Source organism: Lynx canadensis, chromosome C2 (genome assembly GCF_007474595.2).
Source record: "Lynx canadensis isolate LIC74 chromosome C2, mLynCan4.pri.v2, whole genome shotgun sequence".
NCBI classification, from domain to species: domain Eukaryota; kingdom Metazoa; phylum Chordata; class Mammalia; order Carnivora; family Felidae; genus Lynx; species Lynx canadensis.
The window spans coordinates 5,317,168-5,343,980 of NC_044311.2; the positions used below are offsets into that span (position 1 = coordinate 5,317,168).

General features: G+C 41.0%; 1 protein-coding gene across 6 annotated transcripts in view; it reads left to right on the forward strand.

The window, feature by feature from the left end:
• The first annotated feature begins 453 nt into the window (after positions 1–453).
• Positions 454–26,813, forward strand: part of GOLGA4 (golgin A4) — a 126,785-nt gene continuing 100,425 nt past the window's right edge. For 3 of the 6 annotated variants that reach the window (XM_030328626.1, XM_030328629.1, XM_030328628.1), the window contains exons 1-2: positions 454–752; positions 13,772–13,861. In XM_030328626.1, the coding sequence (XP_030184486.1) occupies positions 684–752; positions 13,772–13,861 (159 nt within the window). In that variant the 5' untranslated portion in view covers positions 454–683. The remainder of the gene's footprint in view (positions 753–13,771; positions 13,862–26,813) is intronic. The other 3 variants (XM_030328627.1, XM_030328630.1, XM_030328631.1) reach the window with 1 other exon arrangement.

Below are 26,813 nucleotides of genomic sequence, written 5' to 3' on the forward strand. Positions count from 1 at the left end.
AGATTCTTAACCACAAGTACTTAACAAAAGCGCACCGTCCTTCAGAGCCCAAGGCGGATTCCCTGGCGACCCCCTTTCTCCCTCCCCAGACGCTCGCCCCCGCGGCTCTTCGCGGCGGGCCCGTGCGGCCCGCCGTCCTCCACCGGAGTGGCACCCTCCCCGCTGTGCTCCGCAGTGGCGGAGCCCGGGAGCGCGTCAGCGCAGCACTCAGACTCAGCCCCGAGGGCATCTCTGCGCGACGCGAATTTCGGCACGGCGGAGCGCGGCGTCCGGCCCCCCCGCCGCCGCGTTCGAGAGCGACGCCCAGAGCGCGCATGTGCCGGTGCGACCTGGCGCTTGGCCCCTCCGGCGCTCCGTAGAGCTCCCTCGGCGAGCTCCACGTAGGCCGCGCAGGCGTCTTTGGCCCCCGGTTCACCTGCTGCCGTTGTCGCCGCCGCCGCCGCCGCCGCCGGGGCTGGATGGGGGGCATAGGCCAACCAGTGGCACCCAGAAGAAAGAGACGCGGCGGCGGCGACGCCGACACCCGCAGGCCGAGTGTCCCGATCCGCCTGCGAGCCCAAGGAGGGGGCGGCGAGGCCCGGCCCCCGCGGTCCCTGGTGTAGAGAAGCCGCCGTCCCCGCCGCGGCCGGGTCTCCGTGGACGCTCGCCCCTCCGGTCGCACACTCGGGACCCCGCGCTGCGCCATGTTCAGGAAGCTGAAGCAGAAGATCATCGAGGAGCAGCAGCTCCAGCAGGCGCTGGCCTCGACTCAGGTACTATGGCGCCGCTCTCTAGTTCCCGACCCCCCTGGATACTGGCTCGGGGGCCAGGGCAAGGGGGGGTTCTTTCGTGACCCTTGACCTGGAACTTGAGGATCTCCCCCAAACTCCGGACTGGGAATGAGCCCAGGACGGCCCGGGTCTTCTGTGTCGGGGACCCGCCCCCCCCATCCCCCCATCCTCAAACTCCGTTCAGGAGAGTGGGTGGGGTGGCTGGATCCTTCGGGACGTCTGACCTCTAGTTTTCCCCCAACGCAACTACCCTCGCCTGAGAATACGTGACGAGGGCTCCGATCTTGCGTGACCTTTGACCCGTACCGAAGGTTCCCCCACGCGTCCGAGACCCCAGCCCAGGCGTGAGAGCAGGATGGGAAAACTTGGGTTCCTTGTCGTATCTGATGACTTCCCCACCCAAGTTCCCTGTCCCGTCACCGCCCGGGGATTGAGCGTGCCAGGGCCAGGATCCCGCAAGAGTCCTGACCTGTTACGCGAGTGCAGTGCCAAACCGTGGGGAGGGGAGGGCTGAGGGTCCGGCCGTTCCGGGCCAGGCTGCTCGCTGGAGCGTTGGACCCGAAAGAGGTGGCGGTGTGGCCCGCGTCCAAAGCCCGAGGCTGTCACGAGTTAGTCACTTCGCATAACTTGGTTGATCCGGGCGGGCGGAGGGGCAGGCGTCCCGAGGCCAGGCCAGGGTTGTGCCTGTCCCCAGCCGGGCGTTCTGCTTCTCCGAGAGCCGAGAGCCGTGCTCCGTTCCTTTTTCTTGAACGCCGTGGCTTCAGGAAGTGACAGTTTCTAGGAAAAAGGGGGCGTGTTAGCATTGTTAAGTTAAAGAAACAGTCTCCGAGACTCCGATGAGGATGTGTGTGTTGGTGCCTGCGGCAGTCGGTCTCTTGAGCAAAGTTGAGGGCTTCTTCTGCATTGCTTCCCGGCTTTTCTCAGTCTCAACGGACTGAGCCCTCCTCTCTCTCTATTTTAGAGTTTCGGTAAGAAAGGCTGAGTTTTGATTCATTTGGAGACATTTAAAAATACGTTTTAAAAATACAGCATTTATCTTACACGGCTTTTTAACAACCGCGAAGCAACCGATTAACAATTATTAAATCGATTATTGCGTGGGGCTTATTCTGAAACTATCAATCGAAGCTGTCCTCTCAAAAGCTAAAGCTCATGTAGAGTAAGACCGAAATACATTGGAACATGACGCTGAAGGCTTGGTCATGCTCCTGAGTAAAATGTAAATAGTGATAACATTCAAATAGTAAGTGTCTTACTGTTCATGCCATTTACTGCAAGCTTTTCTAACTTTACAAAACAGGGTTCTTAAGAAACAAAAGACTTAAAAGTGAGGTAGAGAGGAGGAATGTGGGGAAGCACCAGGTTAGTGGATGTAAAGCACTTACGTTTGGGAATGCGTAAAATAACACTGATCCAAGATTCCATCGCTGGGACTTTATCCTGAGAAAGTTTAGGATGTGTTAAAAGATTTGGCCTCATGGATTTTTATCGCAGTGCTGTTTTAATAGGTAAAAACTGGCTAAAAATAGAAAATTGGTTAATAGGCTGTGTTCGGTAGTCGGCTATTACGCAGCCTTAACAAAAGCCAACATTCACTGGGTTCTTACTACGTGAGAGGCATTTTGCTTTGTATTTTGTGTGGATTCTTTTATTTCATTCTTATGTAAACCAACGAGGTAGGTAGCCTTATAGATGAAGGAGTGAGGTTCAAAGAGGCTGACTTGCCTGACGTCACACAGCTATTGTTAGAGCCCACAGAAAAGTAATAGTTAACGTGCAAAGGTATTTGTGTTAAAGGACAGATTAAGAAGCAGCATGTAAAGTGTGATCCCAGTTTTGTGGGGGAAAATATGTATATAAAGGATATTTATATGCAGGCAGTGAAAATAGTTTAAGAGGGAAGTGCTCATGAGATATTATTATTGTTATTTTTATTTTAGAGAGGGAGAGCAAGAGCGTGAGGGGGGCAGGGGCAGAGGGAGAGAGAGAATCTGAAGCAGGCTCCACAGTCAGTGCAGAGCCTGGCCACAGAGCCGGATGCAGAGCCTGATGCAGGGCTCGATCCCACAACCTTGGATCATGATCAGAGTGGAAACTGAGAGTCAGATGCTCAACCGACCGAGCCACCCAGGTACCCCAGATTATGTTTCTTATAAATAATGTTTAGTTTTTCTTCATGAAAATGAATTGCTTGTGTGCATTAACCGAGAGAGATCGTTTTTAGAATAGTAAAAAAGTTAGGTACAAGCTAACATATTAAGTGAGACAGTACATCTGGATCAAATAAAATCACTTTGGGTATACAAGATTTTTAAAAGTCCTCTTTGATAATATGTGTATTTTTCCAGGAACGAAAGAGTTAAGCTGTTAGTGATCATCTACTGATAGAAACTTGATTCTGTTCTGGTCTCAGATCTTCAGCTGTTAAGAACCCTTTAAGGATGAGAAGTTCTAGATTATTGTTTTCAGATCTCATGTTTCTTTTTTTTAAGGGTAAGTTAAAAACAAAAAACTTTTTTGATGACAGTCATTTTGCAGTAGATTATACGTATACTTGTTTGCTTAAGCAAAGGATCTTGAATTTGTATATTATCATTTTTTCATTAAAAAATTCTTTTTTTAATTTAACATTTTAATTTACTTTTGAGAGACAGAGAGCAGGGAGGGGAGGGACACAGAGAGAGAGACACACAGAATCCAAAGCAGACTCCAGGCTCTGAGCTTTTAGCACAGAGCCCGACGTGGGGGCTTGAACCAATGAACCATGAGATCATGACCCAGCTGAAGTCTGAAGCTTAACCAACTGAGCCACTCAGGCGTCCTCTTCATTTTTGAGTATAAATTATTTTGTGTTGAAGGCACCGTGCCCTTAAGAATTTAACAGGGTGTGAAAGGCATTTCCCTTTTATTCACTCAAGAGGTTTTGTTTGCTCCTGGGGCGCCTGAGGCTCAGTAGGGGTAAGCTTCCCACTTCCGCTCAGGTCATGATCTCATGCTCCGTGAGTTCCAGCCCCGCATCAGGCTCTGTACTGACAGTTCGGAGCCTGGCGCCTGCTTCGGATTCTGTGTCTCCCTCCCTCTCTGCCCCTCCCCTGCTCATGCTCTGTCTCTCTCTGTCTCAAAAATAAATTTAAAGAAATTAAAAAAAAAAAGAGGTTTGTTTGCTCTGGTCTGCCTTTTGTAATTTTGTTACCTTCCTTGCTGTCTGCCTTGTGTCTTTCTTCTTTCTGCTTTTCAAGTGTCTCCAGCTTGAATCAAGACACATAAGCTTCTAAAATTTTGCGTTAAATAAGGGCAAGTACCTGAGGGGTTCGTTAGTGTATTAACACAAATTTTGAGACATTTGTTTTGAGGTTTTTGGAGGCTTTTGTGTGCATACTTCCTGGTTCTCAGCTTGCTTTTCGTAGGTGAGGTGGCCTGATAGGCATGTTTCCAGTAGATTGAGCTAGTAGGCGTAGGTAATTGTGGGATAGGTGAACCATTTTCTTTACAATATTTGTAAAATTTTTCAGCAGTAGTAATAGTGATATAGTGTAGGGTCCCTTAAGAGTTTGAAAACATTTAATAAAAGCAGGATAGTCTTCTAATATTCCCCAGTTGCTTCTGTTTGGTTGGTATTAAGAGTATTTGCATCCTTCCTTGCAGATATTATTTTAAGTAATTATTTAATCAACTCTGATGAAGCCTTATCACCAATTAAAAATGAAGTTAAAAATTTTTATTTTTTTAAAATTAATTTATTTTTGGTTAAGTAGGTCCCACACCCAGCGCGGAGCCCAGCACGGGGCTTGAACTCGCAACTCTGGGATCAAGACCTGACCTGAGCTGAAATTTAAGAGTTGGATGCTCAACTGACTGAGCCACCCAGGCACCCCTAAGTTCTGTTTCTTGATTTATCTAATTTTTCTGGGTCACTTGCTGTATTTGTACTGATCATCTCGTTTTGCTTTTTTTTTTTTTTTTTTTTTTAAAGACAGATGTCTTGTGATTATTATTTGTTCATTTATACTTATGAAGTCCTGGAGGGTGATTTATTTTGATAGATGACATGGGTTTTCTCTGCTCTTACGTGCTTCTGTCCTGTGTGGAGAGTGCTTGTGCAAGTAAGACAATGCCTCCTCTGCCAGCCTAAACGAAGAGGGTCTACCTACTTTGAAAGGTGACCGTATAATTTATTACACTAACGTTCTTGAGAGTGAAAGGGGACACTACTAATAATGATCTTGGAACAGAAACTGGCATGAACTGGGTGGGCCTGGGATTGCATTGGGCAAACGTGGGTATGTTGTTACCCTGCTGCTTTGTGGTACCAGCCCCCACTGTTGAAGATCTAACTCCTACAAGGTAGGTTGCTTATTATATTTTGCAGTTACTTTGGTCTGTAAATGTTTGGGTTGGAGGAGGCTGACCTCAAGTACCTGTTTGTTACACAAACCCTTAATTAATCCCTGAGAGCAATAATGAGAACAATAATTTCCCGTTCTAGTACTTTAAACCCATGATTTTTTTTTTTTTTTTCCTATTGGAAAAAGTTGCTGCTGCCTCTTCTTTAGCCTTCTGTGCAAATTTGGAGCTGTAGCTACCTTTGCCCTGATTTCTCAACCAATCTGAATCCTTTTGCCTTCGAGTCTTAAGAATTTTGTTTTATCTTTTCGCTGCTGTTCTCTGTCTTGTTCGTGAGTTTTCATTAATCTGTTTTTCTACTTTTTTTTTTAAGCCTTTGTTTCAGTAAGTTTTGGGGAGGGAGAGGAGGTAAACAATAGCATTCAGTCTACATTCTTATACTAGAAACCTAATCACCATGATGTACTTAAACATAAATTCGAATTCTGAAATATTTGACTTTAAATTATAAATTCTCAACAAGTGTATATTCCTTAGATTATAAAGGTATTACTGATTTTTCTCTCTTATTTTATAGAATCACTGGGGTTAAGTTAGCATGTACCATGTGACTGGCCTTCAGATATGCTGTTAACAATAGCTAGTGTCTGAAGGGTTGAGAGTATCAGTCCACTTATTATTTCTTATCAACTATTGGATGAGATTTAAGATGAGAAATAGATCATCTCTTAGTCATGCTTTTAAATTTTGTTGGGTATTTTGTATTGAACGTATTACCTATGATATTTAATTTAAATTTTAAAGTAAACATTTGCTTTTATTTTTATCAAAAATAACGTATGGTTTTAAAAGGTCGAGTACTACTAAAAGGGTATTATGCAAAAAAGAACCATTGTCTGCTCCAACCCTGCAGTCCTGTTCTCCATGTTCTCAATATTTTCTGTTTGCCCAGATATTTAACTTCATATTTCTAATAAAAAGATTTTGTTGCTTTGCTGGTTTGTTGATTTGTACATTATAAACCGTATTTACTGATTTCCCGCCAAGGTCGATGATTTTGGGAGCATTGACCCATTGTTTTCTGTTTGCAGTGTTGCTATTGAGAAGTCCATTGTCATTGTGCTGTTGTTTTTCTTTCTGGAGGCTCTAGGATCGTCCTTTTATATCTTGTCTCAAGTTTCATGGTAAATATGCCTTTGAATGGATTTCTATATGCTTTGTTCTGGACACTCGGTGGGCATTGTTTGTGACTCCTGCGCTTACCTTCTTGGAAACTTTTAGATGTAATTGCTTTGATAATTCCCTCTCCTTTGTTTTTTGTCTTTTCTCTTGAGCCGCAGTTTGGTAGCTTTTGTGCCTTCAGGATAGATTCTTTCACTTTTTTTACCCTTTATTTTCCGTTTTTGGTTTTGTTGTTGTTGTTGTTGTGTGTGTGTGTGTGTGTGTGTGTGTTTGGATTTTTGTTTTGTTTTGCTCTACTTTTGAGAGATTGCTTCAACTTTCAAACTCAGTTGAATTTTTAACTAATTTGGCTATTTTAAAATTTCTGAGGGCTGTTTCTTACTGTCTTTTGCTTTTTCATAGCATTATTCTTGTTATGTAGATATAATATTTTTAATATCTCTGAGAATAATGGTGATTTTTTTTTGTTTTGAAGTTTTCTTTTAATCTCTATTGTTTGTTTTTTCTAGTTTTTTTTTTTTTTTTTTTTTTTTGGGTCCCTTTTTTACTTTGGAAACTTTATTAAGTGCTCTGGGCTATCAAGGGTGAGGCACTAAAAATCTGATACTCTTTGGAAATGGCATGTGATGGCATAGACACACTGGGGCTCACTGCTGAGTTACTGTTGGGGGAAATATCTTCATGCTGGTAACCAGAGTTCTTTCTAAAGAGGTCATTTGGTTTCTCCAGAGAAGCATGGTGTATTTTAGAGAAAGGGTGAGGGGTTTTAAGCCAAGCTGCCAACTTTCTGAAGTAGGGCTAATTCACTGTGGATAGTATCACTTAATCCCTCCAAAGTTAGTCATATACTTTGCCCTTCACTCCTATCTTACTATGCTTGGTTTCACCCAGTTTGGAGCCTCATTAGCTCCTGAAAATAAACCTCAGGTTCTTTAGAGGATCTGTAAGGTAGGACGGGGACCTGAGGATCTTTCAACCAATCTTTGTTTTTGATTCTCTCTCTTCACTTTCCATCTTGCATTTATACTTTTTGTTTTAAGTCCTAAGTCTTTTCATGGTCATGAGGATGAAAACAGGCTTGCTTCTCATCACTTTCCCATCTGTAGGTCCTTGGGGTTATAGTGTCCTCATCTGTGTTAACTATTTTACTGTTCTTTCATTCATACCAGTCTTCTGAAACTTGGTTGAAAATTTTCAATTTCAAGGTAGAGAAAGTAGGTAGAGGGAGAAAGTAGGTAGAGGGAGAAAGTAGAAAGAGGGAGAAAGTAGAAAGAGGCAGAGAAAGAATGAGCATATAGTCCATCTGCCATCTGTTTGACCGCAAGTTTCCTTAAATTACTTTTGGGTGGGTGGGTTTCACTATATTAAAGGACTTGTTTTGAGAGGTAAGCATTTATAACATGAACAGCAGTGTTCATTTACGGCACTACTGTTTTAGATGTTGGGATACAGAAGGTGCTTTATTAAGGACACGTGAAAGCCCTGATAATTTTGGTAAGTAGGATATAAAGGTTTATATGAAGAATTAACTCCCAAGTTACTTTGGCCATTCCAATAGAGTTGGAATGTCAGATAGATTAGGAAGAGACTTTCACCAGGGCTGTGATAATAAGAAGGATTCTGTGGTGGTGCCCTTGCCATATTGATTATCCATGGGCGCGGGAGGGAGCAGGGAAGCCAGATTTTGTTATGCTGTGTAGGAATAACATCTCATCTCTTTGGGGCATAACTTAAACCATGAAATAAGTCAAAAGGCAGCCAAAATTTTAATGTCACCGACCTCATATTCCATAGCTAATCTGAGTTATTCATAAGGAAGCTTTAAAAAAACCTTCATTTAAAGCTTCCTTATTCTTATTTTTTTTTTTAATTTTTTTTTCAACGTTTATTTATTTTTGGGACAGAGAGAGACAGAGCATGAACGGGGGACGGGCAGAGAGAGAGGGAGACACAGAATCGGAAACAGGCTCCAGGCTCTGAGCCATCAGCCCAGAGCCCGACGCGGGGCTCGAACTCACGGACCGCGAGATCGTGACCTGGCTGAAGTCGGACGCTTAACCGACTGCGCCACCCAGGCGCCCCTATTCTTATTTTTTTTAATGTTTATTTTCAAGAGAGAGAATGGGAGCCAGGGAAGGGTGGGGAGGGGGAGACACAGGATCGGATCCAAAGCAGGCTCCGTGCTGTCAGCAGACAGCTCGATGTGGGGCTTGAATTCACGAACCGCGAGATCAGGACCCGAGCCGAAGTTGGATGCTCATCCGACTGAGCCACCCAGGTGCCCCCTCCTCATGCTTATTTTGTCTAGAATTCCAATAAGTGTAATTATCCAGTTTCTAAACTAGTAGTAGGCTAAAATGAGTAGAGAAGACTTATACAAGTTGTGTGAGTGACAACTGACCTGGAAAATGTTAAATTATGTTCAGTTTCTTTTTGTCTTTAAAAGCTACAGTTTGTTAATTGATTTCAAAAAGTTATACATTCAAAACGGTTGAACCTCATTGTATCTCCAGAGCCTTTCAGGCACCAATGAGGTTTAACTGTTTTGGATCTATAACTCTATATAGATATCTATACTTATACTTATATTTATATCTGTATTTTTATAAATCTAACAATTCAGCTGTCTCAATTCTTTCCATGAAAACTCCCAGATAATAGAGCCCCCAGTGAGTAAACTTTGGTTATCATAGTTTTGACTACATGTAGAACTTTTCAGGGGCACCTGGGTGGTTCAGTCAGTTAAGCATCTGAGTCTTGACTTTGGCTCAGGTCATGATCTCACGGTTTCGTGAGTTCAAGCCCCACATTGGGCTCTGCACCGGCAGCTGGGAGCCTGCTTGGGATTCTTTCTCTTGTGCACGTGTACGCACTGTCTCTCAAAATAAATAAATAGAATTAAAAAAATATGTAGAACTTTTCAGTAATATGAATATCCAAAATTTGTGTTTTTGTTGTGTTTAGATTATATTGTTTAACCTAGAGTTAATGCTTTTTAATTTTTATTTTTTTTTTTAAATTCTTTTTTTTAACGTTTATTTATTTTTGAGACAGAGAGAGACACAGCATGAACGGGGGAGGGGCAGAGAGAGAGGGAGACACAGAATCGGAAGCAGGCTCCAGGCTCTAAGCCATCAGCCCAGAGCCTGACGCGGGGCTCGAACTCGCGGACCGCGAGATCGTGACCTGAGCTGAAGTCGGACGCTTAACCAACTGAGCCACCCAGGCGCCCCTAATTTTTATTTTTCAAGACAACTAAAATACATAAGTATATTTGATGTACTCTAGATTTAAGAGTTAGTGGCTGTGTTTATATACATTCTTCTTACAAAGTGTGGCATGGTATGGTAAAAGCAGTTGAAGAGGGTTGTGGAATCAGTGGATTGAGCAGATTTTTTTTTTATTAAAAAGTTTTTGTTAAGGTTTTATTTACTTTTGAGAGAGAGAGAGAGAGAGAGAGAGAGAGAGAGAGAGAGACGGAGTACGAGTGGGGGAGGGGCTGAGAGAGAGGGAGACACAGAATCCGAAACAGGCACAGACACAGACACAGAATCTGAAACAGTATTTAAAAGCATTTGTTGGGGTGCCTGGTTGACTCAGTTGGTAGAGCATGTGACTCTTGATCTGAGGGTTGTGAGTTCAAGCCCCACGTTGGGCATGGAACCTACCTTAATAAAAAGGATTTACAATTACAGAGCACTTACTTATTTAGCAGTGCCTTCTAGGTGCTATGCCAAGTGTTGCATTTGCCATGAAGGGTAGATGTAGTCTCTGTGCCATAAGGTAGAGAGGCATGTACTCCTAGTAGAATGGTAGTGTCTATAGGAAGGCATGTCTGGAGAGAGGGTGACATCTGAGCAGAGTCTTGATAGGTAGTGAAAAGTCATGGCATAGGGACAAGCCAGTTAAGGCTTATTATTCCCAAGGCTTATACAAGTGATTGTGTATGTTTCTAATGTTGCATAACAAATTACTGCAATCTTAGCGTCTAATAACCCAGTTGTTACTTCATAGTCCGTAGGTCAGAAGTCTGGTATGGGTGACTGGCTTGTCTGCTAAGAGTCTCACAGGGTGTTAACCCGACTGGGTTCTCATCTGGAGCTTGGAGTATTCTTCCATGCTCACGTGCCTGTAGTAGAATTTAGTCGTCCGTGGTTGTAGCACTGAGGTCCTTATTTCTTCCTGGCTATTGAAGGGGGCCACTCAGCCCCTAGAGGCTACCTGGAGCTCCGTGTCACTTGGCCCTCATAGGCACTTGCTTTCTTTTAGGATAGCAGGAGTGTATCTCTCTGCCTTCTGCCTCTGCCTTCTAGACTCTTCTTTGAAGGGCTTTTGTGATGAGGCTAGACCATCCAGCTAATCTTTTGATTGACTCAAAAACTACTGATTAGTAGCTTTAAACATGCCTGTAGAAGTTCCTTTTACTATGTAATGTGAGATAATCAGGGGAGTGATCTCATCATACTCACAGGGTGAGGGTCATTTGGGGTCATCTTAGAATTCTGCCTACCACCGTGACTGAAAGATTTTTCTTACTGAAATTGAGGCCTATGGTTAGTTAATAATCCATTGGTGGGCAATAAAGATATTAATTGTGACAAGTAGCTTAGAAACCTATCTAGATTTCTCATGGCTATGAGAATTAATTGGACCAAGTTTAGTTTGAAGGAATCTAAATCCATTGATATTTTGATTTTTCTTTTTTTTAGTTTATTTATTTATTTTGAGAGAGAGCGAGCGAGCGAGCAGGGGAGGGGTAGAAAGAGAGGGAGAGGGAGTGAGAGAGAATCCCAAGCAGGCTCCGCAGTGTCAGTGCAGAGCCTGAAGCGGGTCTCAAACTCGTGAACTGTGAGATCGTGACCTGAGCCGAAGTCAAGAGTCAGGCACTCAGCCGACTGAGCCACCCGGATATTCCTGAACCCATTTACATTTTGAAGTGAGGATATGCCATTAAAGATCCAGGACCTTCCTTCGGATAAATGCTCAAGTACAGTTAGTTTTTATGCATGTTTGATATTTTACAGTCATATGTGATGTCTGCGATCCTTACTCTTGCAACTCCAGGGGAAGACCTACCAGCCATCAGGCCAAGCCTGCCAAGCGGGACTAACTTTTCTGAAGACGGTGTGTTTTATGACCTGTTCTTCAACTTTGTAAATTCCACATTTGATTTGGCCAGTTAATCGGGAGCTGATGCAGCTGTCAGTTACTGACTAGGCTCACATGAAGCCAAAGCGTAAAGACGTAATGACAATTGTAAAGCTTTACTGTGCGGGGGCATACTTTTCAAGTGATTGGATGGTTACTGTCTGCGGGAGCCCTTGCCAGGCACCTGGGAAGCTGCATTAATCACTCCTGTGCACAACTGCAGGAAGCTTGGTCTCCATCGTTCACCAGACGATAAACTTTAAATTTGTATGCCTGTTTCCTCACATCCCTCACTTATGACTCAGAGTTTCATATGGGTGTATTCATTGGTGGAGCTCAGGTCACCTGCCCGAGGTGAAAGGGAGCCTGGGTTAGTAAGCTTTCTGAGTTCTAATTTATGAACTTACAAGAGCTGTTTGGAAATGAAAAAGGTTATTAGATTTTTGTCATTATTTTGTTGACATCCCCCCCTGCCCTGGTCCCAATTAACATTATCCTTTTGATTTCTGCTTTTGACATAAAAAATCTGTTTCCCATTCAGTGATTACAGAAATAGACTCTCCTCTCTTCTTTTATATTGCAGTTTTTATTTATTTATTTATTTATTTATTTTTTATTTTTTTTAAAATTTTTTTTTTTTTCCAACATTTATTTATTTTTGGGACAGAGAGAGACAGAGCATGAACGGGGGAGGGGCAGAGAGAGAGGGAGACACAGAATCGGAAACAGGCTCCAGGCTCTGAGCCATCAGCCCAGAGCCTGACGCGGGGCTCGAACTCCCGGACCGCGAGATCGTGACCTGGCTGAAGTCGGACGCTTAACCGACTGCGCCACCCAGGCGCCCCTATATTGCAGTTTTTAAAAAATCATGGGTTAGATAGGTGATGGGGATTAAGGAGTACACTTGTGATGAGCACAGGGTGTTACATGGAAGGTGCTGAATCACTATTTTGTACACCTGAAACTAATATTACACTGTATGTAACTAACTGGAATTTAAATAAAAACTGAAAAAATACCATCAATATAGGTAAGTATGAAGGAAACATCTGATTGGTGTCTCTGCTCTCATCTGCATGGCCATTTGTCTCAATACCGTTTATGGAACATCTATCTTAATTTGAAATGTTACACTTATCGTAAACTAAATACGTGCATGTGTATGCGTGAACATTGTCCCTAATGACCTCTCTGTTCCAGCCTAGCCGTAACGGTATGTGCCTATAGGATAGATCAGGGTTCCATTTGTTCATTCATTCACTCATTTATTTAACAGATATTTATTAAATGCCTTTTATTTATGGAAAGCTGTGCATATGCAGACTACAAAAGGGTAAGACATCAAGACTGATTTCCGTGTTAGATGTTCTATGTTAGATGAGTTCAGATCTATTTATTATGGGTAAGGGAGGGTCTTAAGGTTTCGGTTTTATACTTTTAGGACTCTTTTGAGTTCACCTTGGAATAGACCTCAACCCTCTAGTTTAAGGTTGGACCCTTTCTCCTGAAGGTTTTTGTACTGAGAATTATAGGAGCCAGGCTGTCCTTTATAGAATTAAATGGACTGGCATCTCAGGATCTAGCTGTGGTGTGCAAGATAGACTTAAAACAAGGCCCTTGACTAGATAAGTGTTTACCTGTGGGGCGCTTGGGTGGCTCTCTTGGTTAAACGTCCAACTCTTGATTTCGGCTCAGGTCAAGATCCCAGGGTCGCGGGATCGAGCCCTGTGTTGGACTGTGTGCTGAGCAGGGAGCCTCTTTAGGATTCTCTCCCCATCACTGTGCCCCTCCCCTGCTTATGCACACTCCCTCTCTCTCAAAGAAAGAAACATTAAAAAAAAGAAATGTTTTCCTGTGCATTAGACAGTATTGAATATTAGAACTGGAAATCACTTTAAAGATTAAATGGGCAATTTTATTGCTTTTAATGAACTTTCAGTTTTGGAATAATTTTGGTTTACAGGATAATTGCCTGAATAGTACAGAGTGTTTCATATACTCCTCAACTGGTTTCAATTTCACCTAATGTTATCATCTTATGTTAACTTCACAACCTTATTTTATATGTGAGGACACATAGCCCTCCAAAAGTTAAGATAGCTAAGATCATAGCTCTGGTTGGTGGCAGAGTCCTACCGAGGACTGAGTAGGCAGCCTAGGCCTTCTAGTTAATTATGTTTTAGGTATCGTTTTCTGTTTTTCATGTGTTTGTTTTTTTCCTTTCTTTCCTGGGGTTCTTTGGGTGGGGACTGAGAGAAGGACTACACAGTGCATAGCCTACTAGTCAATGAAGTCTTTCTAATTCGTGCAATAATCTTTTAATCTAGGCTCCCTCCAATTCTTCAACACCAACAGGAACCAGGAGCAGGGCATCTTCATTTACAGAGCAACTTGATGAAGGTACACCCAACAGAGAGGTAAGTTTGGAATTTCTTCTAAAATAAACGTCTTACAAGAAGCTTATTAATCTAAAATGTAGGCTACTACATTACTTGGACAGGTCAATTATTTAATTGCTAGGTATTATTTTTATTAGTAGCAATTACTCTTTTTTGGTAAATAGTAATTATGCTTTTGTAAAGTATGTTTTCTTTGAGAATCTTAATTTGAGAGGATAATATACTCTGCCTTTAATATTTGAGATTTATAATAATTTGATAATAATTTGTTCAACATAGCAACGTACAGGGCAAAGTTCTATTTTTTCGAGCTATTGATTGGAAACTATGTAGTAACAACTGATTCTATGTGACTTGCAGCCAGCAACATAGTTCAGATTAGATTTTTTCAACTTTTTATCTTTCTGTGAACTGTGATACAGATACAGAAGAGAGTAAAACAGAAATGCACAAGTCAATCAATTATTATGAAGTAAACCCCATGTAACCACCACTGAAGTCAAGAAAAGGCACATTGCCAGCGTCATAGCACTGTTTTCTCCCCCCGAAAAGATTGCCTTCATCCTGATCTTTTGGTATTTGTTTCTGTCCTTTTTTTTATAGTACCACTTAAGTATGCTTTCTATTGTAAATATTATAAACATATAGGTTGTTAACAGTTTTTGGTTATTATAAATTATGCTGCTGTGAACATCGTTGTACCTTTCTTCTGGTACACACATACCTGTGTACCAAATGACACAGCATGTCATTTGCTGTGTACCTAGGAGTAGAACACTGGGTCAAAAGGCATATATAGTTTTGACACTCTAGAAGATAATGCCTGTTGTTTTTCAAAATAGTTGTAGAACTTTACCTTTCCACCAGGAGCTTCTGAAAGTTAGTGTTGCTCTACGTCCTTGCTAGTCTTTAAAATCTCAGCCATTCTGGTGGGTGTATAGTGTTCTCTTATTGTAGTTTTAATTGATGACTATTAACATTGAGCATTTTTCATCTGTGTATTGGCCATTCGATATCTTTTTTTGTGAAGTGCTTGTTGATGTGCTCATTTTTCTGTTGGTTTGTCTTTTGTTGATTTGTAGTTCTTTTTTATATAGTGTGGATAGGAGTTTTTTATTGGCTTTATGCCTTGCAGGTATCTTCTGCCCTGTGGCTTCCCTTTTACCCTCTTAATGGTGTCCTTTGAGGAATTGAAATTCTTAGATTTAATGTGCTCTGGTGTATTCATATTTTCTGGCTAGTGTTTTTATTTCTTATTAAAGAATTCTTTTCTTACCCTGAGGGTATTTTCCTGTTTTACTTTTAAAAAATACTTTTTTTTTCATTGAAGTATGTTTGACATACAATGTTACATTAGTTTCAGGTGTGCAACATAGTGATTTGACAAGTCTGTAAGTTCTGCTGGGCTCAACCCAAAGTGTGGCTGCCATCTGTCGCCGTACAATGGTATTACAATATCATTGATTATATTCTCTATGCTGTCCTTTTTATTCCTGTGACTTAATCATCCCATAACTAGAAGCTTGTACCTCTTGCTCTCCTTCACCCATTTTGCAAATATTCCCCTCCTGTTTTACTTTTCACATTTGGATCTACATTCTTTTGGGAAATGATTTTTTTTTTCCCAATATGGTGTGAGGTAGGGATCAAGCCTGGGACTCCCCCCTCCCCCCATAATGCTATCCAGTTGTCCCATTCTTTCCACATTGCTCCACTGTGCTACCTTTTTTCAGAAACTGACTGCCTATATTGAGTGGATTTGTTTCTGTGCTCCCTATTCTGTACCCCTGTTTGCTTTGTCTGTCTGTGATCCAATACCACACTGTCTTAATATTTTATACTAAATCTTTAATTAATGTTTTATCTTAAATCTTACCCTCCGTACAGCAGGTCTTTCCTGTCTTAGTCAATTTGGGGTGCTTTAACAACATTTCATAGACTAGGGCTTAAACAACAAACACTTGTTTCTCATGTTTCCAGAGGCCGGGCGATCTAAGATCAAGGTGCTAGCGGACTGGCTGTCTGGTGAGGGCTCTCTTCCTGGTTTGCCGATAGCTGTGTTCTCATTATGTCTTAGCGTGGGCCTTCCTTACTACATGCACCTAGGTAGAGAGGGATGGGTGGGAGTAGTGGGGAAAGACAGCTCTCCTGTCTCTTTCTCTTTTTACAAGGGCACTAATCCCATCATGAAGGCCCGTCCTCTTGACCTTATCTAGCTAATTACCTCCCAAAGGCTCTGTCTCCAAATAACATCACATGTTGAGGGCTGGGGCTTCAACGTGTGAATTTTGGGGGACACACGACAGCACTCCCACCTTGTTCTAGAATGTCTTGTTATTCTTATTCCTTTCCATATAAATTCCATATAAATTTTAGAATCAGATTTTCAAGTCTCACAAAAACAAACTCACAACAAAATAAAACACCAACAGTGACAACAACAAAACAAACCTATAGAGATTTTGATTGGGATTGTATCGATTCTATAGATTAGGTTGGAGAAAGTCTCAGTATTATAAGTCAAATGTTATCATCTTTTCAGTATTACAAGCAGTACTGTACTGAGCATGTACATAAACACTTATAATGCTCTTTTTCTGTAGGATAGAATCCTAGGAATGGGACTGCTGGGTTCTAGGGTAGATGCAAATTTAAACATTTTGATGAAAGTTACATTATAACAAATTTTTTAACTTTTTATAGATGTCGATTTGATGAAAGTTACATTAAAACAAAATTTTTTTTAGCTTTTATAGATGTTGGTTTGATGAAAGTCACATTAAAACAAAAAAATTTTTGACTTTTTAAATTTTTTTTTTTCAACGTTTATTTATTTTTGGGACAGAGAGAGACAGAGCATGAACGGGGGAGGGTCAGAGAGAGAGGGAGACACAGAATTGGAAACAGGCTCCAGGCTCCGAGCCATCAGCCCAGAGCCTGACGCGGGGCTCGAACTCCCGGACCGCGAGATCGTGACCTGGCTGAAGTCGGACGCTTAACCGACTGCGCCACCCAGGCGCCCCAAATTTTTGACTTTTTATAGTAGATGTTGGTAGCAAAATAAACACTTTATAGTACAATTATTGCATTCAAAGTTAATGGCATATTATACGGTGTCCTTGGTGAATACATTTAAATGATCTTGCAAGTTGTATAAGCATATGAAGCACATGCATACTTTCTTTGGGATCTTATTTTCTTGCAGTATTGCATTTCTTTCACTTTGTGATTTCGAGTTTAATGCTGTTGAACTTAGTTTATACATGTAACCAATTTGATTGAAATCTGCAGTACCGAGTAATAGTGTTGATAGCATCATGACTATACTCAGTACATTGGTTGATATTCTAGTATATTGGTTTCTATACAATACAGTTGAAACCCTGAAAATAACTTGTTTTTAGTAGTTGATTGCTACTACTGCTTTTTAAAAAGGCTTATTTTATCCAGGATGCTTAAAACATTTTAATTGAGGGACACCCGTGTGGGTCAGTTGGTTAAGCCTCTGACTTTGGCTCAGGTCATGATCTCACAGCTCCTGAGTTCGAGCCCTGCCTAAGTTCCAGCCCTGTGTGGGGCTCTGTGCCGATAGCTCATTGCCTGGAGCCTGCTTTGGATTCTGTGTCTCCCTCTCTCTCTGCCCCTCCCCTGCTCACGCTCTGTCTCTCCTTCTCAAAAATAAATAAACATTAAAAAGATTTTTTGGCGGGGGCGGGGGGACTCCTGGGTGGCTCAGTTGATTAAGCATCCGACTTTGGCTCAGGTCATGACTCGTGGTTTGTGGGTTCAAACCCCATGTCAGGCTCTGTGCTGACAAGCTAGGAGCCTGGAGCCTGCTTCAGATTCTGTGTTTCCCCTTCTCTCTGCCCCTCCCCTGCTCGTGCTCTGTCTCTGTCTCTCTCAAAAATAAACATTAACAAAAATTAAAAAAATTTTTTAATTGAATATTTCTTTACAAAATAATATTTTTTCCCCAAAACAATCCTTTTTGAAAGGGATGATTTGAACATTCTTTTACAATAGGCTAAGTAAGGTAAAGGTTATCTTTTTATTTCTTCCCAAACTCCCAAATTTCAATCCTAAAGATCCTGTGCTTCAGAGGTTTAACTTCAGAAGTCGTTTCTGATTGAAAGAGTAGCATTACCCTTCATCTCTTTGCTTTTAAAGCATTTTCTGACAATTCTAAAAGGTGTTTTTGACCACAAAGCACAATGTAGACTAAACCCCAGTTCAGTTTATTTTACAGGAAGTACTTTCTCATTTCATAATTAAGTTATTGATTAAAAGGGTGTATCTTCTTTGCCCTCCCACTCCCTGGGGTTTGGGTTTTGTTAAACCTCTGAGATGGCAGATATTCCGCATGGGTTAGGACCCTGACTTATTGTTTTCAATGTTATAGGGTTTCTTTTAGCAAAATGTGGAAGTTTAACTCGATGTAAATATCTGTTCACCTCTCCAGTAGGTACAGTAAAGTCTTTGTGATCCAGAATGCTTGGGAAGTAGATGGTTTCATTAAGTTAATTTCTTGGTCAATTAAAGGTTTTACCTTTTTTCAGCTATTGCAGAAAATCCTAATATGTCTACTTTCTTGTGTCAGTAAATACTATATGTAAATCTAAATAAGTCAGTCTGTGGTTGCAAGCTTCCTTATAAGGATATAAAAAATCATCTCTATGATTGTAGGCGTTGAAGGCAAAGGAGAGCAGACTGAATTTGCACTGACTCTGAAGTCTGTAGATTTCTGACACTCTCTCACCCTGTGTAAATGGCAGATCTGTTCAGTTGACCATATGCTTTCCCCTTGTGATCCTGGGCATAGTCTTGCTTTAACATCAGCGTAGAGCTTCCTTCCGTTTTTTTTGCTTGAGATGAATCTTTTTTGCCTCTCTAGGGCAGGGTGCTTTAGACACCGCTGAGAGCGTAAGAGCATGTGAAAGGCTAACTAGGCCAGATAAAGCGACCATAGCCTCCTGCCCTCTGTTCCACTCTGATGATTTTTTTTTAATTGAGATTAAATTCCTGTAACATAACATCTACATTTTAAAGTGGCATATGGTACCTTAGTGATACCGTGTATTCATCGTATCCCTCTAGTTCCATGACATTTTCATTAATCCAAAAAGAAACCCCATGCTCATCACGCACTTACTCCCTGCGCTCCCTCTCCCCCAGTCCCTGGTGACCACTTATCTGCTTGCTGTCTCTGTGGATGTGCTTATTCAGGATACGTTGTATAAACGGAAGCATACAATTTGTGACCCTTTGTGTCTGGGCTGTTTTCAGTTAGCATGTTTCCAAGGTTCATCTATGTTGTAACAGGTTTCATTACTTCATTCCTTTTTTATGGCCGAATCTAATGATTTTTCTAAGAGCATGATAATCTATTTATGTAGTTTGGAGTAAGACCTGGTATAGACTAGTGAGAAGAGGATGGTTTTTGGAGTCTTCTGGATCAGCTCGGATTTCTATCCTAGCTTTGCCGCTTGCTGGCTGAAGGACCTTTGGAAGTTAACTTTTCAGTGACTCAGGTTTTCTCTTTGTAAAATGGAAATAACAGTACTTGCCTCGTGGAGCTGTGGGCATTACCAGTAACACGGCACGTAAATCTCCTCTCATGACGCTTTGCACATAGTAGGTGCTCGTGAAGTTGTTCCTGGGGGCAGCCACGGAAGATGGGAAGGCCAGCACTGCTTAGTTCCCTACATGGAGGGAGGGAAACAGACAGACCATTATGTGGACTTTGGTCCTGGATGTTATCTGTCTTTTTACTTGTTGAGCTTTGAAGGAAGGATTGATACCTTCACTTATGCTGCTCATTAACTTGCTGGTTTTCAGGCACACTTCCCCATAGAGACAGCCTGGAATAGTGGAGGGATCACGGGATTTCATCCCTTACCTGCCAGGTGGCTTTCGGCAAAACTGCCTTTAACTTCTGAGAGCCTTAGAATTGTGGTGAAATGCATATCCCCTTCTTAGGGTCCTTGTGACGAGCAAACGAATTCAGAAGTATGAAAATACTCATAATTTGTGAATCACATACCGAAGATTATTATTATATGGAAACAAAAAGGCTTTTGCCGTGCCTGTCAGTTCTTGGATGGCATAGCACATAGCAAATTTTTTGTTAATCACGACATTGCAAGTGAAAAATAATGAAGCATTAGGCTGCTTTGGATTGGAATCCTTTCCCAAACTTCAAGAAAAATGTCACTTTTTCTTGTCTTTTTTTTCGTCACTTTTTGCTTTTCTTACTTATTTTTCTTCCTTTTTATCCCCCTAAGATTTCATTTTCAAGCAATCCCTACACCCACCATAGGGCTTGAACTTACAACCTCGAGATCAAGAGTTGCATGCCCCACCAACTGAGTCAGCCAGCGCCCCTCTTTTTTATTCTTCTTAATTTGAGATATCTTTCAGAAATAAAATACTGCCTCTCTAGTTGTCTTTGTCATTCTGAGTCAGTTTGCACTGTTCCGTGAAATCATCTGTAACAGAGATTCTTGACACTCTCAGCTTTTGGGAATTCAATTAAAAATTTTTTTTTAATGTTTATTTATTTTTGAGACCAGGGGAGGGAGGAGGGGTGGACAGAGAGGGAGACATAGAATTAGAAGCAGGCTGCAGGCTCTGAGCTGAGCTGTCAGCACAGAGCCTGCCGCGGGGCTCAAACTCACAGACCGCGAGATCATGACCTGAGCCGAAGGTTGGTCACTTAACCGACCGAGTCATTCAGGTGCCCCTCAGCTTTTGATAATTCTTAACCACATTTTTAGAAATTTATTCTGTTTCAGGGCTATAGGCATTGTTCTTTAGGAATTACTGAGAAGTATCTTGAAAGTCATGGGTCAGAAATGTTCTTCTTCTTTTTTTAAATGTTTATTTATTTTGAGAGGTGGGAGTGAGGGGCAGAGAGAGAGGGAGACAGAGAATTGCATGCAGGCTCCCGACTGTCAGCACAGAGCCCGATATGGGGCTCGAACACACAAATTGTGAGATCGTGACCCGAGCCGAAACCAAGAGTTGGATGCGCCCCAAGAAATGTTTCTTAAGTTTGGAATTAATTTTGCCCCTAATAGATTGACTTTCAAAGATTTTACTGTTAGACATTAGATTAGAAGCTACCTGCCCCTACCCTCTGTCAGTTAATGAAAGTAAAAAATATCCCTGCCAAATTGCCTTGGTATCTACTCAGTTCTCATATTTTTTTCTTTTGATCTAATGATAGGAAATGAGTTATATTAATAGGCTTCCTGCTATGAAGCCAATCTTTCATTCCGTAAGTCAACTCTACTAATGTCAGAGTGCATTATTAATATCCTGCTGCATTCACTTTGGTGGTTGCTTTATCTACATTTCTCCCAATTCTATTTGTAAGGGAGTGGTTTGTACTTTTCTGTTTGTGTTATCTTTATCAATTTTAATTAGTTGGGAAGCTTCCTATCTTTTCTTTTCTCTCCTTCCTTTTTCCCCCTCTCCATTTATTTAGATCTTCTTTATTTTTTTTCAAAAAAAATTTACACTTTTCAGAATATAAGGTTTATACTATTTTTGTTAAATTTATTCACAAGTATTTTATTCTTTGGATGCTACTGTAAATTTAATTGTTTTCCTAATTTCATTTTTTTGTGTTCTCATTACTACTTTATAGAGATAAAATTGATTTTTGTCAATTGATCTTGTATCCTGCAACCTTGCTGAACTTAATAGATTCTAATAGTTATTTAGTGGATTGTACAAGATCATGTCATCTGCAAAAGGAAGTCGTTTTATATCTTCTTTTAATCTGGCTGCCTTTTATAACATTTTCTTCCTAATTGCTATGGCTAGGAGCTTCAGTGCAGTTTGAGCAGATGTGAAAGTAGACAGATCATTCCTGATCTTAGGGGGAAAGCATTTAGTTTTGTCATTAAGTATGATGTTATCTGTTGGTGTTGGGAGATTGCCTTTATAATGCTGAGAAAGTTCCTTTACTTTCATAATTTGTTGAGGGTTCTTATGAAGCTGTGTTGAATGTTGTCAGATGCTTTCTTAGTGTTTATTGAGATAGGCATATGGTTTTGTCCTTTATTCTCTTGACATGGTGAGGTATGGTAATTGGTTTTTGGATGTTAAACTAACCTTGCATTCCTGGATATATCCCATTTGTTCATGGTGTATATCTTTTATTGCTGGGTTTGATTTGCTAGTATATTGTTGAGGGTTTTTATGTTTCTATTCCTAAAAGATGTTGGCTTGTGGTTTTCTTTTTTGTGATGTCTGGATTTGGTATCAGGATAATATTAGCCTCATCAAATGAGTTGGGGAATATTCCCTCTGTTTGTATATTTTGGGAAGAATTTGTGAAGATTAGTATTAATTCTTCAAATGTTTGGTATAATTCACCAGTGAAGCCATCTGATCCTGGGCTTTTCTTTGTGGGAAGTGTTTGATTACAAATTCCATCTTTTTACTGTTTGTAGCTCCATTGAGGTTTTCTCTTTCTTCCTGAGTCAGTTTCGGTAATTTGTATCCTTCTAGAAATTCGTCTTTATCATCCAAGTTGTCTCATTTGTTGGCATACAGTTGTTCATAGCATTATCTTGTAATCCTTTTTATTTCTATAAATGCTGTAGTAATTTCCCCTTTCATTCCTTATATTAGTAATATGAGTCTTCTATTTTTCTTTGTCAGTCAAGCTAAATATTTGTTTGTATCTTTTTGAAGAACCAACTTTCAGTTCCACTTTCTTGTTGAGCGTGCTGAGCATTTTCAGAATTAGAGTGGTGAGCTGATCTTTGATGACTTATTTTTCTTAAGTCTCAGGTGCGCTGGGACTTAGCATCTTATATCTTTAGTAGAATATATTATCACAAGTACTTCTTGAAATACACATTGTTGGAAATAAAAGCAGAATCAGTTTAATGTACCCTAATAGTGAGTATTGCAACTGACATCTGTATATAATAGTGTCTAGGAAGGTAGAAACAGGATTTCTGTCTTCAAAACAGAGAGCCTTACACACACTCCCTAAGATACTAAACTTTTTAGAGACCTCCCTCTAACAGGAGATACATTAATTCATAGGAGATAAGCTTATTTGTTACATACAGCAGGTGCTACTGGATGCCTTAGGGCAGGCATTAGGACTTAATTTTCTGTTCGAAGTCTGGTTTAGAAGGACTGGGAGGGTTAGATCTAACTGCCAAAGTTAGATTTGGTGCCAGGAGCTAAAGTGGAGCTCCCAGCATTGGCAGAAAGAGATTGAGGAAAGCTTTTGCAAACTGCTGCCTAGAGCGCTCTGTGGCCCATTACGAGAAGCGGCCATCTCTAGGGAGACCTCATGACCAAGAACTGAAGCAAACCTCACGTTGGCTTATTGCGACTGAGTCCGTGATGTCCCCTGTGTTGCCATAAGGCAGGAAACTCAAACTGGGGCCCAGGGAATCAGATTGATTGGATAAGGAAAGATGAGTACAGAAGGAAAGAGAAAGACAATACCTTCCTCAGAATGAACCTGTAAATGAAAATTGTGAAACAAATGCTACAAAGGCAGGCAAACAAAACAGGAATTGGAATATGAATTTATCCTAGATGAAATTAAAAAAGACTTTAAAAGAAGTATCTTTAATAAGATACCTGAAGTAATAATTTTCTGAAAAAGAAGATAAAATTGCAGGGAAAAAACAAAAGTAGATTAGGTAGGTCTGAAAAAGAACCGATTAGGAATCCTTGAAGTGAAAAAAAAATTGATATAAAAACATAAGTCAGAATAAAACACAAGTCCCAGTTCATGGGGAAATTAGGGTATTCCGAAAGAATACTGAGTAATTCTGTCAAAAACGCACAGAGATAAAGAAATATGTATATGAGCGTAAAAGATACGGAAGATAGATAAACGCCTTCAACAGATATCTAATTGGAGTTTTCTGTATCTTCGTGAATGTTTAGACACAACTTCAATCAGTGTTAGTGCAGCTGATGGCTTCACCTAAGGACTGCACAAGAAGTGAGTTAAGTTCTTAACAGATTTGGATTAGAATTTGAACAGAGTTTGAGAGACACGGAATTGAGACAGAATTTGATTGAGAATATTTGAGAACTGATGTGTAGAAGATTTTCATAGGCACAAGAAGGAAATGACAAGGACAGCAAGTGGGGGGAAAAGCCCTTTGGGTTTTGAGGTCATGTCAATGGGAACGTTTGTTTTCTTTAAGACTTATTTTATTTTTAGAGTGTATAGGAGCAGGAGAGAAGGGGGGAGGGAGAGAGAGGGAGAGCGAGAGGAAGAATCTCAGGCAGGCTCCATGCTCAGCGTAGAGCCTGATGTGGGGCGTGATCCTACAGCCCTGGGATCATGACCTGAGCTGAAATTCAGGGTCGGATGTGCGCCACACCTGGCTTCTACTTGGGCAACAGGCAGGGGTATAGATTGTTGCTTGACAGGACCTTCCTTTGAGACGTTTGCTCAACAAGATCTTCCATACTGAGCATCAGCTTTTGTGTTTTTCTCTTAGAATTTCAAATACACTCTTTTTTTTAAAAATTTTTTTTTCAACATTTATTTTTTTTGGGACAGAGAGAGACAGAGCATGAACGGGGGAGGGGCAGAGAGAGAGGGAGACACAGAATCGGAAACAGGCTCCAGGCTCTGAGCCATCAGCCCAGAGCCTGACGCGGGGGCTCAAACTCACGGACCGCGAGATCGTGAGCTGGCTGAAGTCAGACGTTTAACCGACTGCGCCACCCAGGCGCCCCTCAAATACACTCTTAACTGTAAAAATGTATTAATTATTTTTTAAATTAATCAATTAAATGTTTCATTTACATCCAAGTTAGCATATGGTGCAACAGTGATTTCAGGAGTAGATTCCTTAGTGCCCCTTCCCCATGTAGCCCATTCCCCTCCCAGCACCCCTCCAGCAACCCTCTGTTTGTTCTCCGTATTTAAGAGTCTCTTCTGTTTTGTCCCCCTCCCTGTTTTTATATGAGTTTTGCTTCCCTTCCCTTATGTTCATCTGTTTTGTCTCTTAAATTTCTCATATGAGTGAAGTCATGTGATATTTGTCTTTCTCTGACTGACTAATTTCGCTTAGCATAATACCCTCTTGTTCCATCCACGTAGTTGCAAATGGCAAGATTTCATTCTTTTTGATTGCTGAGTAATACTCCATTGTATGTATATACCATTCATCCATTGATGGCCATTTGGGCTCTTTCCATACTTTGGCTATTATTGAAAGTGCTGCTGTAAACATGGGGGTGCATGCGCCCCTTCAAAACAGCACACCTGTATCCTTTGGATAGATACCTAGTAGTGCAATTGCTGGGTCATAGGGTAATTCTATTTTTAATTTTTTGAGGAACCTCCATACTGTTTTCCAGAGTGGCTGCACCAGTTTGCAATCCCACCAGCAGTGCAAAAGAGTTCCTCTTTCTCTGCATCCTCACCAACATGTCTCATTGTCTGAGTTGTTAATTTTAACCATTCTGACTGGTATGAGGTGGTATCTCATTGTGTTTTAATTTGTATTTCCCTGCTGATGAGTGATGTTGAGCATTTTTTCATGTGTCTGTTTGCCATCTGGATGTCTTCTTTGGAGAAGTGTCTATTCTTGTCTTTTGCCCATTTCTTCACTGGATTATTTGTTTTTTGGGTGTTGAGTTTGATAAGTTCTTTATAGATTTTGAATACTAACCTTTTATCTGATATGTCATTTGCAAGTATCTTCTCCTATTCTGTCAGTTGCCTTTTAGTTTTGCTGACTGTTTCCTTCATTGTGCAGAAGCTTTTTATCTTGATGAGGCCCCAGTAGTTCAGTTTTACTTTTGTTTCTCTTTCCTCCAGAGATGTGTTGAATAACTTGCTGTGGCCAGGGTCAAAGAGGTTTTTGCTTGCTTTCTCCTCTAGGATTTTGATGGCTTCCTGTCTTACGTTTAGGTCTTTTATCCATTTTGAGTTTATTTTTACGTATGGTGTAAGAAAGTGGTCCAGGTTCATTCTTCTGCATGTCGCTGTCCAGTTTTCCCAGCACCACTTGCTGAAGAGACTGTCTTTATTCCATTGGCTATTCTTTCCTGCTTTGTCAAAGATTAGTTGGCCATACGTTTGTGGGTCCATTTCCGGGTTCTCTATTCTGTTCCATTGATCTGAGTGTCTGTTTTTGTGCCAGTACCATACTGTCTTGATGATTACAGCTTTGTAATGCGTCTGGAAGTCCACGACCGTGATGTCTCCAGCTTTGGTTTTCTTTTTCAGGATTACTTTGGCTATTCGGGGTCTTTTCTGGTTCCATACATATTTTAGGATTGTTTGTCCTAGTTCTGTGAAGAATGCTGTTGTTATTTTGATAGGGCTTGCTTAACTGTGAAAAAATAATTAAAAAAATTTTTTTTAATATTTATTCAGTTTTGAAAGAGGAAGAGAGACAGAGCATGAGCAGGGGTGGGGCAGAGAGAGAGGGAGACGTAGGGTTCCAAGCAGGCTCCAGACTCTGAGCTGTCAGCACAGAGCCCGATGTGGGGCTCGAACTCACAGACCGAGAGATCATGACCTGAGCTGAAGTCGGACGCTTAACCGACTGAGCCACCAGGCGCCCCTGAAATTGTAAGTTATTTTGTTGTGTGGGCCAGAGTGACTTCGTTTCAAACATTAATCTTGGGAGCCTAAGAAGAGTGAATTTGTATAGCGTTTAACTTAAAATCACATCCATTCCAAGGGTGACTTTTCTGAGATCCCAGGAGAATTCAGATTTTCAGCAAGAGTAGAAACTTGAATAACAGGAGTACCCAGAGTCAAACAGGCATCTAGTATATTTTAGTACACCACTAATACTCAATTCTTAGGACCAGATGAAGAGAGTTAGTGGAGGCTCTACTCAGTGTCTATAACGCTGTAGTACTGAGATGAAAAGTCTAAGTTCTTCAGCCTGTGCAGACATTTATTTTCTGTTAATTCCTTTATTATATAAATATAATAATATACATTAACTGC